Raw genomic sequence first — 14,070 nt, forward strand, 5'->3', positions numbered from 1 at the left:
TTTTTATTTTCCGTATTTGAAACGTATTTAGATCAACGCGGCGGGATTGGAACATACTTCAAAATTCCGAGTCCAAACAGAGTGAAATAAAAATATATAAATATATTAGGTAAAATTTGGTCTTCGGCTGTGTGATAAAAAATATAAAATAATAACAGTGATAATAAAATAAAATTGTAAGTCGTTTATGAAAAATCACTAACCGTCAACAGCGCATACTGCAGGTACGTGTACGAGATTGTAGGTATTCATAAATTATACTATATATAAAGTTCTACAATTTGCCGGCAAAAAGAGATTTATTCATATGCGTAGCTATAGTCCCATCACTCATGTCGACTTTACATTATTTTGAATAAGACGAACGCGTAACTAATTATGTTCTCAATATCGTAACACTTGTAAACGAAATAATGCATTTTAAAGCGAGAACCATTGTATTATAATTTATACATTTGGTATTTCATATCATATATACCTATGCATATATATATATATATATATATATATACGCATCTTGATTTACGGGTATGTAAATGTTTGAATTACAAATTTAATACATTACACGTCACTGGTTTACGTAGAATGTACAATCAGAGATGAAATATCACGTTTTGCTAAATCCTCGTAGGATTATTATTATCATTAACCAGGAATTGACGCTACTGCATATTGATGAATAATAATATACGTATACTCAAAGGTGCTAATTATAGACAATTAGCAAACGTTACGAAATCAAAGCAAAATTTAAAAAAAATAAATAAATACATATTTGATGAAAAAGTTAAACACATTTAAAGCTTTAAAATCGTTTCAAGTCAAATATTAATCACTGCTGCAGTGCGTGACGTTGTTGAAGAATAAATAACTGGAACTACAGTTACTTTTTTTCTTCGTTTACGATTTGAATATTCTTATAGACACACTTTTCAATCACACACGCGACCTACGGGTTACCGGCGTCAGGCGGTTTACCTGACCTTTTAATCTCGACTTTTGATTGATGAAATATTCAACGTAGTGAGTAAAATAAAAAATAATAATAAATAAATAAAAAAATCCAACCGTGAAAGGTGAGGCTGCAAGCACACACATTGACAGAAGCAATCGGCACAGTGACATTTTAAATCATCCGTCGTTTACACGGGGCGCACGAATAACACATCCAATACCATTTATTCCCCCTGGGCACATGTTGATGCGTCTGTTTAGGTATTCAAGTCTGGTTCGGTTGACCTGCCGGTTGCTAGTGATTGCTTTTAAACGGGGAAAAAATCGCCTGAATATTTGAGTACTCCGGGCACGGGCCCATCTCGGTTACAGATGGTCTCTTAGGGGACCAACGAATAAGGAGAGAAAAAAAATACTCGCAACGACCCACGCACGTCGGTTAGTGGTGGCAGAGTGTAAAAATACAACATCTAACTAAAAAACGGAAATGTGTTACAATTCGTTTGGTTAGTAGTAATTTCTTTTGTCGAAAAAACAAACGTTAAATGAACCAAGTACGAAAATTGTTTGCGGAATCGAAATTTAACGGACCGAGTTCAACGGGTCAATGAATAGTGAATACAATAAATTATTTAAATTATTTACAATTTTATTGCGCATTAATTAAAATAACAAATTATGTGACCTGTGATCACGTACATACGTGTTACTGTCGAATTCACCGCAGACTTAATAATAATAACTACCAGCTCATAAATTATGGACTTGTATTTTCAAAATTATTTATTAAACAAGTTTAATACTACTTTAAAACATTACAATATTAATTCAATAACTGTACGTTATAATTTGAATTTATCTGATAGTTCCACGATAATAACAATATAGAAAAATTGTAACGTACAATTTATATATAGGTGTATTCAGACATAAATCGAATAAAATAGAAGCAATAAAAAAAATTAATAATAGTTTGTAAAACTTTGGTTGGCAAAGTTTTTGTTTAGGAAATATGTTTTACCTGTACCATCCCGAATTTATATTGGAAAGAACGTATTGAATAATAACATGACAACTGATGAGTCTATTCAATACATATGTAGGAAGAAGCATCTGCCTAATAATTCTATTTTTGGACTAGTAGAAACTGAGCATCATTAATTAATAAAGTATAAAATATAAATTACAGGACGCCATGTTGTTATTGTTTATATAGCTACAAAAATATTTATTCAACAGTGAACAGTGCTTTAAGTCGTTTAAGTTTCAGTCATTTAATTGGTATTTCGTTACGATGACACTAAATAGTGACACAATAAGCAATTATTTCGAACCGTACGGTAGTTAACGCCGTTGATGGCTACTCCAAGTGTTAAGTATTATGGACCTGTGAAATAAAGATACGTGTAGTTTTATTTTACAACTACAATCAAGAATTATTTCTCTAAAAGTGTGTTAGATTTCAATAGAGCTCAATTCGTATAGTGCTGCAGCACAATGCATCGTGATATGATAATACATTTATATAACAGTGAGTTTCCGAATCGTCGAAGTCTGTAAGTATTGTTTTAAATGGTTCAATTTTGTATAAAATTACTTTCGAATCGCAAAAAAAAATACAAAACCATACAAAACAGGTTTTCTGTGTCGAGAGGATGTCTGGAGGAGAAGTACCTACGATGATGATTTACATACTCGACGGCGATCGGATATAATGACTATACTACCACTACTATAGTAGTATACCTACTGGGAAATGCGCTTCGATTATTATAAAATCAGCTCACGAACCGCGTGCGTAACGTAACATTGCCTATAAGTCGAACTGATGGAATATTATGCAAACTCGTGTTACAAAAAAAAAAAAAATGAACATAACAAAATATAAAAAAAATCGTATACATCTTATTACATTGAAATATAATGACTAAGTCAAAAGACCAACGAACGTGATTGAGAGATTGTCATTGTGTGGACAGAGATGGAGATAGAGAGAGAGTGAGAAAATAAATTATATTACGTCCTATCCTATTAAATATGAGATCATCAGTATAGACGCATATTATTATAAGACATCGCACGATGGCAAAAACCGACTTCGCGCGTCTGCTTCCGCCGTTTTCAAGGACTAAGAAACCGCAGCCGTTTATTATTTTTGATAACGCTATTGTCCTGCAGCTTTGTAATTCGTGTACCGTCAGCATATTATGCACATAATATTTAATAAAAACCCAGTATCCTAATTTTTATTTTTATTTTGGATGTGTACTGTGTACGCATAGATGATTGTTAAAGGATAAAATTACATCCGTTAAGAGCATAGGTAACGGATTGTTTATAAAATCACTACTATAAATTAAAATATAATATAGAACAACGATTAATCGAGTTTATTGATGATAGCCCATCCAATGTTAAATAAAATGACCTGGTATAGGCCAGTATGTTCCAGCGCATACCTATTATACAATAATTAATAACACAGAATAACTAGAGTTCATTAAATATGGACAATTACATCGATAGTTTATGTAATATTAATACAATTTAAATAGACTAATATAATCAATTGTTATCGCATAAATATTCATATCAATAGTTTCATTTAATTTTCATTACAAAGCTATAATTACATAGTTTTATTTAGAAGTGATAGGCTAGAAAAAGTCAAATACGTTAATATTAATCTTAAGGTTATAACCTTAAAGACTTAACCTAAGGTTTAAAATGATTTATAACTTGTGTGATTATATATATTTAACAACCAAATAACTAATTTGATTAGACTTAGAAAATATAAGTCTCAAACACCACCGTCTAATTAATTTTGCTTAACTAAACATTCGTCCTGGTTAAATATAAAAATTATATTTAAATAAAATTGACACACTGCATTATATAAAATATAATATATGCGCAGTTAAGATATGTCAGCCGAAATTATAAATTTAACGGAGTTTCACATGGGACATAGCAAATATAGCTGAATATTTAGTTTTATACTGCGTATTTGTATTACATTTTCGAAAAAACGTTAGTTGAAAACAGAATATGGTTATTGCTTATTGTTATACGTATATTATTGTCATACTATTGTAGTCAGCCTGTTCTGAAATAGTTTAACTGCCGTAAGTGGCAATTCTTTTTTTGGGAAAAAACTAATTTTTTTCATCACGTAAATAATAGGTATCTATATAAGTATCTATGTGCATATACGTCTGGTGCATCTTAACTACATAAACCGAGAATATGTATATCGTGGGAAATGACAAATTTATGTAACTAGCCGACCTCGATTAGTGGTAGTGTGATTCATGCAGTAAACCACAAATATGTACCTGTCAAATATCGAATTTTGTCGGAACAACCAATAACATCACACATAAAAAAATATGCTAACCTGCACCGCCGGACCGGACCGGATACCGTTCAAGAACACAATATAACGTAAGTAAGTATAATATATATTATTCGTAACTTGGAGAAAAAAAAACAATAGCCAATTCTGGAGATTGTCAGCACACGGGAGAACGTCTTTGTCAACGACCTAATTTCCTGAACGCATGCATGAGGTTTACGCACGTCGAAGCTTATACACCACAACAATGAATGCATACAATCAAGATCGGCAGCAACGGTAGAGAACGCTTGCTGCAGTTTATTGTCAAGATGGTTGCACCATATCGGCATACGGTTTACACGACGACAATGACCGAGGCACTCAAATAATAATAAAAAAAAATCTATAAGAGTCAAACTATTCTAAGGTTCCTCCTACAACTGTTGCCCTATACAGTTCATTATCCCATTCATTGTTATGGGATTTACATAGTAATTATTATTAGATTGCGAGTACCTATATAGGTTTCGACCGTTTTGAGGTATAAAATGATAGACATCATATTATAATAATACAGAATAATATTATAATATTATGTTGTATCCACTATCCAGTCTAACAATGAAACCCCGTCTGTACTCTTTGCACATTGTAATATAGTGACATCTTCATTTTTTTCTAATCGTACAATAAATTTGTTTTTAAAGACTACGAGACGAAACCGGAAGCTTGGACCCCAAAACACACAAAACAATTACATGGCTAACAGACTTTAGCAAATAGATGTATAAAGAGGTAAGAGAAAAATAAACGTCTACGTCGACACTTAACTCGCCTACGGCATATTATACTGTATACGACTTGAGTCGACCTTGCTATACTACAGCGCCTTTCAAAACATTGATTACAGAAGCCTAATTATTGTTACTATATAGACTAGTTTATATTTGGTTCTAACAATAGCAACAATGACGCAAGTAGATTAATGTACTTTATTATATTTAGTGTCTTTAAAGTGTTGTAAATTGTAATACATAATATATGTCAAGTACATATTATCATATGAAGTAAAATTTTAAATGAATAATCAAATTTCAAATTACGAACAACAGTTCATTTTAAATGCCATCAATATTCTCCCAAAAAATTTTGGTGATCAAATAAAGTTTTAATGCAAATATGAATATTAATGGATTATTGTCCTTGAAAAGGGCATTAATATTATACATGCGGAATTATGTACGTATGTTGATTTCTTGCACTGAAATTATGCGAGCTATGATAATAGAAAAAAATAATAATAATATTAAAATGTTTGCATTCAATAGCTGATTTTGTCACCGTTATTACCGAAACAACGACGATATTCTTGTTGAACGCAAAACCTGCAACAAGGCCTAGCTAGGAGTCTGCCACAGTATAACATGTGCGACTTCGTTACTGCACGTGACCATCGCCATAACGATTTCGTGGGATTCCATTGCAGGTTTCCACACTCGATGAACGATGATGTCTGGGTTTAATTTCGAATGTGTCTCTTTGCATAGCCCGAATTCCTACATACGCAATCATCGCAGCAGTCCGTGGTTTACGAACACGTAGGCTTATTTATTATTATTTTTGTTGAATTTCGACACGCCAACACCGCATATAGGTACTGCAGTATCCATATAATATAGTGGTCAAGTGCGGGACGAGGGGACGCGGGAGTTCGGAAAATTCATTTTGGCCGAGCACACTGTTCCCCACAAACGCGATATTAAATAATATCCTATGTATACATATATGTATGAACCGCCTGTACGAGGTGTAGTTGATTAATTAGGTGTTCGGTGTTGTGCAGGGCAAGCACGCGAACAATAGGGCGCGCAGCTTAATCTCCCGCATTTTACCCAGCCCTGTCGCTGACCGGCGACGTAGCGACGGAACATCTGTTACGGACACGAGACTGTATAAATTATTACTATATATATATATATATATATATGTATAAAATATTATACAATAATATAATATACATGCACGTGTGGGCCTTTTCATCCGAGCGAGGCGCCGCCGCAAACAGCCACCGGTGCGTGAAAAGTAGCCAATGAAAAAACCGCACGGGCTGTGCTGTTTCGACGAGAATTGTATACAATGTGTTTATATGTCAAAATTGAAATTTAATTTTCAATTACCTCCATAATAAACACAATTACCTAATTACTGTCTTGTTTTCGGATGTAATTTTCACCTGCGTTTAAACCGATGATCTTATACATAATTGATGGTTCGAAATTATAACGATTGACGACGAGCTAGATATGCTATACTTTTCGTATAATAATTACTTTCTAGATTTTAGTTCGTGAAATAGCAAGTTCCTTGCAAACCGTACAAATGTAAAATATTAAAATATATACGCTTTTCAATATGAAAGAGATTCAAATCTGCATTTTAAATATTATAAATTTCGATACAAAATAATTGTTTGTACAGATGTTGCATTTCAACAATTATTATTCAAACGGCATGCATATATCAATAACCGTCGAATTGTTATTATTTCGATTGAAGTGGATGATACCACTACATTATTATAATCAGTTTCTTTGTAACTGCACAGAAACACGGTTCGGTACACTGTTGTTAGGCTTATATAAGTTATAACAGTTATCAGGCGTCATAATATATACCTACGAATGGAAATCGAAAAGTTGACTCACCTATGAGGAGGCACGTACGTGGGAGATACCATAGTATTTCCTGTGCTCTTTATTAACACAGAAGTGTAACGGGTTATCAGCATGGTAGTATCGCCTTCATGGGTGCTGCGTAGGATACACAAACACACATTTAGTATACACACAGATAAGGCATATTATATATATATATATATAAAACATAAATGTCGATTTTGTACACAACAAACGATGGGTGGTGTATACGGTTTTAATGCATTGCGGTCGGTATCGAAACGGTTTAAAGTTTATGGCGGGTTGAAGGGACACAATACGTGAGATAAAGGCTTATCAGTATAAACAATAAACATCATATATTTTTTTCATGAAAACAAAGACCTAACACGTCTCGACAACGGGCCCTAAGCGAACGGTCATATTTGACTTAGAACACTAGAACAGATAAATATTGGTTTGTGGTTTTTACTAAGTAACTTTGTGAAGAAAAATGATAATACAAATATACCGACAACGATGTTTTTACCTACTTGATTTTACTTCGATGTTTTACCGAGTAACTACATGCATTTTAAATGTTGTTAGTCAAACTGCGATGAACCAGTGACGTGTGTAAATAATTTCGAATAGCATTTTCTTTTTTTTTCTTTTGTATAGTCATTAAATTAAGTAGGAATAAGAACGGATTCAAGTAAATGTTCTAATCACGTAGGTACGCAGTGTACAGTGAATGACGAATGTAATTTTATAACCAGTTGCAATAACTTTTTGAAAAAATCAGGAAAAGAAACCGGCAATTATGTTAATTGATAAAAATAACTGTCGGTTATTGGAGCTTTATAATTTTGATAAAGCTGCAATAAGCGATGAACTTAAAATTAAATAAATAAATTCAAATTAAAACCGGTGATGAAAAAATGATTATTAAAAAAAAAATGATTAATATCTTGGCAATATCGATACAATATAATATGGAAAATCGCAATCGTCGAGTGTCCACTGTAAAAGAATGAAAAAAAAAATTGAGAGAAAGTAATAGCGACCAGCAGTGTTTAAAGTTTAATGATTTTTTTTTTTTTTTTATTCTTTGCGTATTACCCGTTTCGTACTCGACCGTATGTGCTATAATTGACATCGATTACCATTTTTATCCGAGATCGACGACGGGCCGCAAAAACTCGCGACACAGAAAAAGAAAATGATTATCGAAAAACCAAAAAAATCACCAAAAATTATTCGACCAAAACACCACTTAACGAACAACGGGAACACGACACACACACCGCGCGCGCTCGAGCACTTCGAGGCGTCTATATAGGTGTGCAACGGCAGGCACACACGCGACACACGGCCGACACACGGACACTGTACACTGCGTATTTATATATAATAATATTAACTATTACAATAATAATATGTATAATATACACCACGGCACACAAGAGTGCGTATAATATTATCGTGTATAATATAATAATACGCCGCGGAACACACGCACGCACCGACTAACCGGTTGACCGACCGATCGATACACGCGAGGCCCTTCTAGTATGGTATATAATGCATACGTAGGCGCGCGCCGCCCGCCCACCCGTCCCCCCCAAATACACACACGACAACTCGAACGCAAGCACCCCCTTCCAAAAGAGTATAATAATATAAATAACCACCGCGCGTACTATATTCATTATGCGTGCTCGACGTCGGATGACAAAGATCAGCGTATAATCTATTATATGATAATAACATCATAGGTGTATAAACAGTTGCAGCCGAAGAGCTGTATACCAGATACCTTATACCAATGTATTACGGCGATACGTAACCCGGGGGAGCTGACGATGAAGACACCGCGAGCGCATAGGCCGACACTCGCATATAGGTGGCACAATAACCGGATAATCACCCGAATAATAATAATACCGTAAGTATATACAAGTCTACTATGTACACCTATGTGTCATGTCTTGTAAGTATGTGTACACGTGCGTCGTGCCGCGGCGGTTGCTGTCGCGCGATCGAGGCGTTTATAGCGCGACGGTGGCGACCCAGAGGTCCAGCAGTGTTATGCGGGTTTTTTAGTCATAGTTTTGTTTATATATTTTTTTTTTCCCACTGCCGTTGAAATGTCCGCAATGAACTCGACAATAAGGCGTGTGCCCTATGCAGGTATATAATGAATGACGATTTTAATAACAATGCGACACACGTACCTATATAATAATATATAGTGGGAATAAATGCAACCGCGAGTCTGATGTTTTGTAGAACCACAACGGAGAGGATGGGGACGGTCGGGAATACGGTGAACTTAAAGTTTAAGGCTCCAAACACTTACTGTAGTTTTATATTATATACATTGGTGTGTTTATATAATGTGTAATGTATACATCCGCCGTCGAAATTATTACAACAATAGAGGTTATTATAGTAAAATGCTGTTGGTAAAAAAGATAATATTAATATCTTATACATTGAATGGGAATATCGACTACATTTTACATATTCTGCTGTTTCGTAGTACAATAGGTATATTATTACGATGATGTTTGCGGCGCGATATACTGTATTTTAAATTGAAAATAAATAATTAATGTTTTATATAATATTAGGTATTAGCTGGTGTTAAACAATTTTAACAGTGATTATAGATTATTTCAAGTTTCAACAAAATATTCAATAATTATTATTAAGGACTGATTATGAACTTATGGACTGATGCATTATACAGTGAAACTAATAAGCTAGTTGAAGAGAATATACTAGGTAAAGATCACGAACGCAATACAAACGCAATTCTATCAAGTCGATGAGATGGAACATTAAAATAATAACTAATAATTAATCAGTAGTGAATAGTTCTTAACGCTATAGTTATACGTAAATTAATAATTTGTATTACATAATGAATTCAAAAACGATAAAAGTAAGAAAATCATAGAAACAAATTAATTCTAATATTGTATACCTAATTGTTAATTGTAGCTAAAATAGTGAAAACTTTCTATAATAATGGGGAGTTTTGCCAGCGGTCAAGACTTAGTAGATAATATACATATATATATATATGGTAAGTAATTATTGTTGGTAATTTCAGGCCACAGTGAATCATTTATTTTAATATATATTTATGAAATAAACCTTTTATATAATATATTGGCATTGTTAATATCATGGATTATAACACCACCCGGTACTATATTTAAAACCATTCACTACATTCGCAGATTAATTGCAGAAATATTTAAATTAGTCACACTAAAATAACTTTTGCGCATTAATTAAGTCTCAACCATACATCGTTATAAAATATTTTTTGGTTTGTAAAAAATCGCAAAACTTATCAAGTTATAACTTTTATTACGATTTGGTTGTTTTAAGACAATAAATCAAAAATTAAATGCGTGTATAATTTAACTATTACAATTGTGAAAAATGGGCAACATTCAAATTAATGAAAATTTATTTATTTAAATAATCAAATGCACTAAACGTTATTACACCATTTTTTAAATATCATAGTTTATGAGTTATGACTAACTATACATAGTTTTAATAAATTCATAGCTAAATACCGGGTTTTAATTTTTCTAAACGTTTTACTGTCATCAGATAAATCACATCTAATAAAAATATGTACCTATAATGGACTAATTACGCAGTTTTCCAATTTCACTTTATTGCTAGGTAGGTTCTTATTAACATTTTAAATGTTTTTGCAATATCAATACAATAAAATAAAATCATATATACTGCTACAACAGGTAGTTAATATACGTATTTAGATATTTAGAAGGTACAAACATAAAACATTTTTCTCGCATTTTTGTTTCAAAAAGGATATGACCTAAAAATGAGAATACAGGTATGGATACAAATATTATGAGAAATAGGGTGGGTTTGTGTTATGTTTTACCAGCTATATGAGTAAATCTATTGCCAATCTCAAAAAAATTTTTACCTAGTAATTATTGAAATATGAATTTAAATTATTTATCTGTCATTAATATATAAACTTGCACTATTTAATTCAGTTAAATAGATATTTATTTCGGATTATAGTGAGCAATAAACATAATATGTTATTCATCCATCTATAATTAATATACACTATAATTCATAGTGCATAACGCATATACCTATATGATATAAAACGCCGTCAACAGTTAAACAATTATTTTAAACCTATAGAGATATACAAAAATATAATATAAATACACCAGCGTGTTCTTTAACGCAAATATTATTATAAAATAATTTATATTTTATTTTAATATATGCAAAGAATGAATTAATAATAAAATATATATGCTCCCAACTTTAACGTATTCATACAAAATCTAACCTTCTAAATCCATGGTGTTAGATGTGTAGTGTGTACTTACTGCGTACTTATTGTGTATGCAAAAGGGTCATCGGGATCGACTTATGGGGTGGAGTCACCCTTTTTGAAATTCAGATTTATGTAAGTTCGTTCGTGTGGCCTCCTGTTACAAGCACGCAATGCGTAATAACGTCGATACGTTTACCATTTGTGTTTTTATTTTTTTAAACAACAAGAAACGATTTGCGTTAGAAGTAATAACAGACCAAATAAACCGGTTTGTTTGCGATTACGATCCTACTATTCTCCGACACCCTCTTTTTATCGTTAAAATATGTGTACCGTGCAGTGTATATGTAGTTGCGTTTTTTTATAATCGTAAAATTCCATTTGATTTTGTTCAATTTCTCAATTTTAAATACGATTTCAATTGAATCAATCGAAGTTATGAGAGCGATAATAAATTCTTGGTAACGGTATACGACGTTTTAACGGGGTTTAATTTGTGTGCCTGTAGACATATGTTTATCAACAATACTTGTGTAATTATATTATATTTACACCATTGTAGATGATCCTAATACACGTCATAATACTTGGCAGTTATTTTTTTCCCATTAATGAATGTACGGCAGTCGTAAAACTGAATTATAATTTACAGTTTAGTGTATTTCATTATTTTTTTTTAAGGAGTGTCATGTGCGTTTGACGACGCGTGTGGTTGCTGCAGTCTGACACGTGTATAGCTTTATACTATTGGGGGGGACACTCAAACCGAAATCATAATACTGTTCTGTGTTCACGCACACATACACACACATCTATGTTACGTTTGAATTTAAAATGCATAAAGTGTAGGATAAAAATGTGAAAATATTTGCAAATCGAGCCTAAATCAAAATATTATCTTGAATACAAAACCATGAATAATAAATTAAACTGCCATCGTCAATGAGTCCACCGCATAATTTAGAACATAATAAAAAAATATTAAGGATTTCAAGTTTTGAATAATACGTGGGCTTCAAAGCAATCAAACCCATAGTAGTTTTATTGAACATTTGAACGACTAGTAACACACAGCGTCATAACTTTGATTTACAATCCTTCGATATTTTGAACTAGTCAGAATCAAACACTGAATTAAATTTTGAAAATACATCTTTATCAATTATCATGCATATTTATGTAGTCAGGTACATAGGCGCCGGCAGGAATTTTGTCAAGGGGGTGCATCGTGCATAGTATACGCCGATTTTTAAATAATGTATAAATAATTTTAGTTAAATACGTAAAAATATAAGAGTATTAGAATTTTTGCTGACAATTTTATTGTTATTGTCAAAGCTTTGGAAGAACTATCAAAAAGTACAGCAAATTCAAAAACCAAAATTAAATCTTATCAACTCTTTACTGCTGCTACTACACCAGTTTTTATTGTTACATTGCAAGTAATAGCTGTTTATTCCGCTAAATTTGAACCAGTATGCAATCTACTTCAACAAGTTAATATAAATTTGAAAACGGTGAACAATCACATAACCAAACTAGTTGATACTTTGCAGTTGTATAGAAATTGTGCGTCCACTGAATTTACCGTATTATTTGCAAAATCTAAAGAAATCGCTGAAGAACTTGATGTTGAAATACGTCCACCTCGAGTTGCTGCACGACAAAGTCAAAGATCAAATCATCCATCTACAAACTATGAAGAGTTTTTCAGAATATCCATTTTCGTTCCTTATCTAGATTCAGTTATATCATCATTAAAAGATCGCTTTTCTAAAATTCACAATCAATCATTTTCTCTAATGGATCTTCATCCTTATGCTATGAAAAACATGAGTAAAGAACAGTTTATTTGCACATCAAATGATATTGTAAAACTCTATGGAAATATTTTGTCATCAAATTTTGTAACTGAAGCCACAACATGGTATGAAATGTGGAATAATGGTGAAAAACCATTAGATTCTATTGAATACTTAGATTTGATCGAAATGTCAAAAGATTTTTATCCAGCTGTAGCCGACGCAATCAAGATCGGAGCAACTCTTCCAACAACAACTTGCAGCATTGAACGTTCATTCAGTACTTTAAGACGAGTCAAGACATGGAACAGAGCCACTATGTGTGATAACCGATTGTCCGGATTGTGTATGATGAGTGTACATAGAAAAAGACTAGGAGAGGATACCAAATTCATTGAAAATTCAATTGAAGAATTTGGAAAAAAACCTAGGCGTTTGCAATTATTATTTAAAAAATAATTATTATATTACATAATATAAATAATATATTATATAGACAATATTGTAAAATAAGTATAAATGTATAATAATAAATAATAGAAATAATGTAGATAATTATGCAAAATAAAATAGTTTTAATACCATTCAATTTTTTTAATTTAATTTTTTAATTTTTTTTTTTTTTTTGTCAAGCCAAGCACCCCCTTGCACCCCCCTCACGGCGCCCATGACTGTGGATGTCATTATAATAATATAATAAATGATATTATTCCTGTATCGTGTTATTATATTGTTATTATTATTACTATTATTGTTTCAACCTTCTGTCGTCTGATATTTGACAGTCGGTAAGTGCGGTTATCGCGTTGATGGTTATAACGTATTCTAGCCACGATGTATGTATAGTAATAATATACATTGTTTATAATAATGATAATAATATGACGTTTCGGCTGCAGTCCATTAGCCGAATAACGAGTAAAAGGATCGCCGTTACGGGAAAACCATATATAAATATTAGAA

The 14,070-nt window shown here is 32.3% G+C and overlaps 1 protein-coding gene across 6 annotated transcripts in view; it reads right to left on the reverse strand.

The window, feature by feature from the left end:
* LOC100162603 (protein sprint) overlaps window positions 1-14,070 on the reverse strand; it is a 93,577-nt gene that overhangs the window by 50,871 nt on the left and 28,636 nt on the right. For 2 of the 6 annotated variants that reach the window (XM_029491112.1, XM_008186085.3), the window contains exon 4: window positions 7,000-7,104. The exons of 1 other annotated variant lie outside the window; for it this stretch is intronic. In XM_029491112.1, coding sequence (XP_029346972.1) covers window positions 7,000-7,104 — 105 coding nt within the window. Of the gene's footprint in view, window positions 1-6,999; window positions 7,105-8,070; window positions 8,442-14,070 lie in introns of those variants that run through there. 3 more of the 6 variants (XM_008186089.3, XM_008186090.3, XM_008186091.3) reach the window with 3 other exon arrangements.

This window comes from Acyrthosiphon pisum, chromosome A3 (genome assembly GCF_005508785.2).
Source record: "Acyrthosiphon pisum isolate AL4f chromosome A3, pea_aphid_22Mar2018_4r6ur, whole genome shotgun sequence".
Classification (NCBI taxonomy): Eukaryota; Metazoa; Arthropoda; class Insecta; order Hemiptera; family Aphididae; genus Acyrthosiphon; species Acyrthosiphon pisum.